The sequence below is a fragment of the Penaeus monodon genome, chromosome 26, assembly GCF_015228065.2.
Source record: "Penaeus monodon isolate SGIC_2016 chromosome 26, NSTDA_Pmon_1, whole genome shotgun sequence".
Lineage (NCBI taxonomy): Eukaryota > Metazoa > Arthropoda > Malacostraca > Decapoda > Penaeidae > Penaeus > Penaeus monodon.
Window position 1 is genome coordinate 8,982,649 of NC_051411.1, and position 2,500 is coordinate 8,985,148.

General features: G+C 40.4%; 1 protein-coding gene across 1 annotated transcript in view; it reads right to left on the reverse strand.

The window, feature by feature from the left end:
• Positions 1 to 1,954: 1,954 nt before the first annotated feature.
• Positions 1,955 to 2,500, reverse strand: part of LOC119589730 — a gene marked incomplete at its 3' end in the record, with an annotated part of 3,806 nt that continues 3,260 nt past the window's right edge. Inside the window, 1 exon segment of the mRNA XM_037938310.1 lies at positions 1,955 to 2,085. Coding sequence (XP_037794238.1) covers positions 2,023 to 2,085 — 63 coding nt within the window.

Here is a 2,500-nt window from a genome sequence, read left to right on the forward strand (position 1 = left end):
ATATAATAGTGTGCGTGTGTGTGTGTGTGCGTGTGTGGTGTGTGTGTGCGTTGTGTGTGTGTGGTGTGTGTGTGTGTGTGTGTGTGTGTGTGTGTGTGGTGTGTTGTGTGTGTGTGTGGTGTGTGTGTGTGTGTGTGTGTGTGTGTGTGTGTGTGGTGTGTGGTGTGTGTGGGTGTGTGTGTGTGTGTGTGTGTGTGTTTGTGTATATATATATATATATATATATATATATATATATAATATATACATATAATATATATATATATATATATATATATATATATATATATATATATATATATATATATATATATAATCTATAATTATATGATATATTATAGAAGTTATAAAAGAGCAAAAAAGGAAATCGGATAAGCACACAACTAGAAAAGAAGGTATATAAATAAAACAGCGAACAGGAAAACGCGTGAAACTGCCGAAAGCCTTTTCACTTGTCTTCTTCTTCAGGGTTTGAAGGTGCACTAAAGTATAAAAAAGAGGTCCTTCACACACAATAAGAGGCATCATGACAATAAACGTAGTAGAAGAAAGCCGGAGAAATGAGATTGAATAGTCTTTGAGCATTCAAATGTGTTTATGTATATTCGAATTCCCTCTCTGGCATCTTTTTCCCGCCACACACGTTTATCCTTTATTTACTCATTTTTTTATTCACGGTTTTACTGTTACTTTTTTATTTATATTCATTTTTCTTTTTACTTTTTTAATCTTACGTTTTTATTTTTACTTCTTCATTTAATATTTTTTTTACTTTTACTTTTTTCACTTTTACTTTTTTTTTTACTTTTTACTTGTTTACTTTTTTACTTTTACTTTCCTTACGTTTTCTCTTTAACTTTTTACTTTTTTTTACTTTTACTTCTACTTCTTTTTTACATTTCCTCTTTTAATTCTATTAAAAAAAAATATATATATATACCACTCACCACGAAGAGAATGTAAAACGGCACCCAGCAGATCAGGAAAATAATGACGATGTTGAGGAGTGTATAGAGGCCACTCCGCATGAGTTGGATGGCAGACGGGGACGGGACGGAAAGGAGGTGCGGGGAAAGAGTGGCGAGACGAGGCGGAGGAGAGGTGCGGCGTGGGGAGGGAACAGGTGGAGGGGGGGGGAGGAGGAGGGAGGAGGAGGGGAAGGGGGAGGGGGGAATGGGGAAGAGGGGAGGAGAGGAGGAGTAGGGAAGATGGAGGAGGGAGGGAAGGGAAGGGGAGGAGGAGGGAGGAGGGGAGGGAGGGAAGAGGGAGGGGGAGGAGGAGGAGTGGGAGGTTAGGGGGGAGAGGAGGGAGGAGAGGAAGGAGAGGAAGGGGGAGGGTGAAAGGGAAAGGGGAGGGTGAGAAGGAAGGGAGAGGAGGAGAAACGGAGGGGGAGGGAGGGAAGGAGGAGAAAGGGAGGTGGAGGGAGGGGGGAAGAGGGAGGAAGGGAAAGAGGAAGAAGGAAGAAGAGGATGGTGGGAGGAGGGGAAGAAGGGAAGGAAGGAAGGAGGGAAGTAGAGGGTTATTAGTGGGAGTTATTGCTACCATTATTTTTTGCTTATTATCATTAGTTTATAACCCAAGTTACTTTTATTACCAGTATCTTTATCGTTGCTCTTATAATATTTATCATTATCACTATATGTAAAATTATTATTATCAATATTCTTTATCACCTCTGACTATCATCGTTATCATTATCATTATCACTGTTATCATTACCATTCTCATTAGTACAATCTCTATCACCATCACCATAACTTGTATCATTACGTACATACATAAATGATTACATATCAGGATTTTTCAATAATACTCGTATCGCCGATATCAACATAGATGCATTGCAAACAACTGAAAGTAAATAATTCCTTTAAATTTACACCAATGCTCCTTTATACGAATCGCATCTATAGGATTCGATCCCAAGTGCGAAATTTAGGCAAAGGATTCTTACCGTAGGAACCTCCTTCTTTCCAGCGTCCCTGATGGAGGCCGCCCTCTTTTTCACGACGTGTAGGATCTTCATGTAGGCGCCCACCATAATGAGCAGAGGTAAGTAGAACCCAGCGTACCTACATACACGACCTAGGGAGATGTCAGGGGTCAGAGAGCGTGTCGGGTTATATGTGTATGCATTGGTGGTATGGCTGTGTTAATGTGTGTGTACGGTGAGCATATACACGTTAAGGATTTATGTGAAGTCATATAGTTTCGGAGGACTAATGTGGACATACGTATTCGAAGGTATCTATCTCGTGGAGTAGATACGTACACACAAAACGCACACACGTTCATACTCTGGCTTACTTTATTTCTGTCTGTCTGTCTGTCTGTCTGTCTGTCTGTCTGTCTGTCTGTCTGTCTGTCTGTCTGTCTGCCTGTCTGCCTGTCTGTCTATCTGTCTATCTATCTATCTATCTATCTGTCTGTCTATCTATCTATCTATCTATCTGTCTGTCTGTCTGCTTCTCTCTCTCTCTCTCTCTCTCTCTCTCTCTCT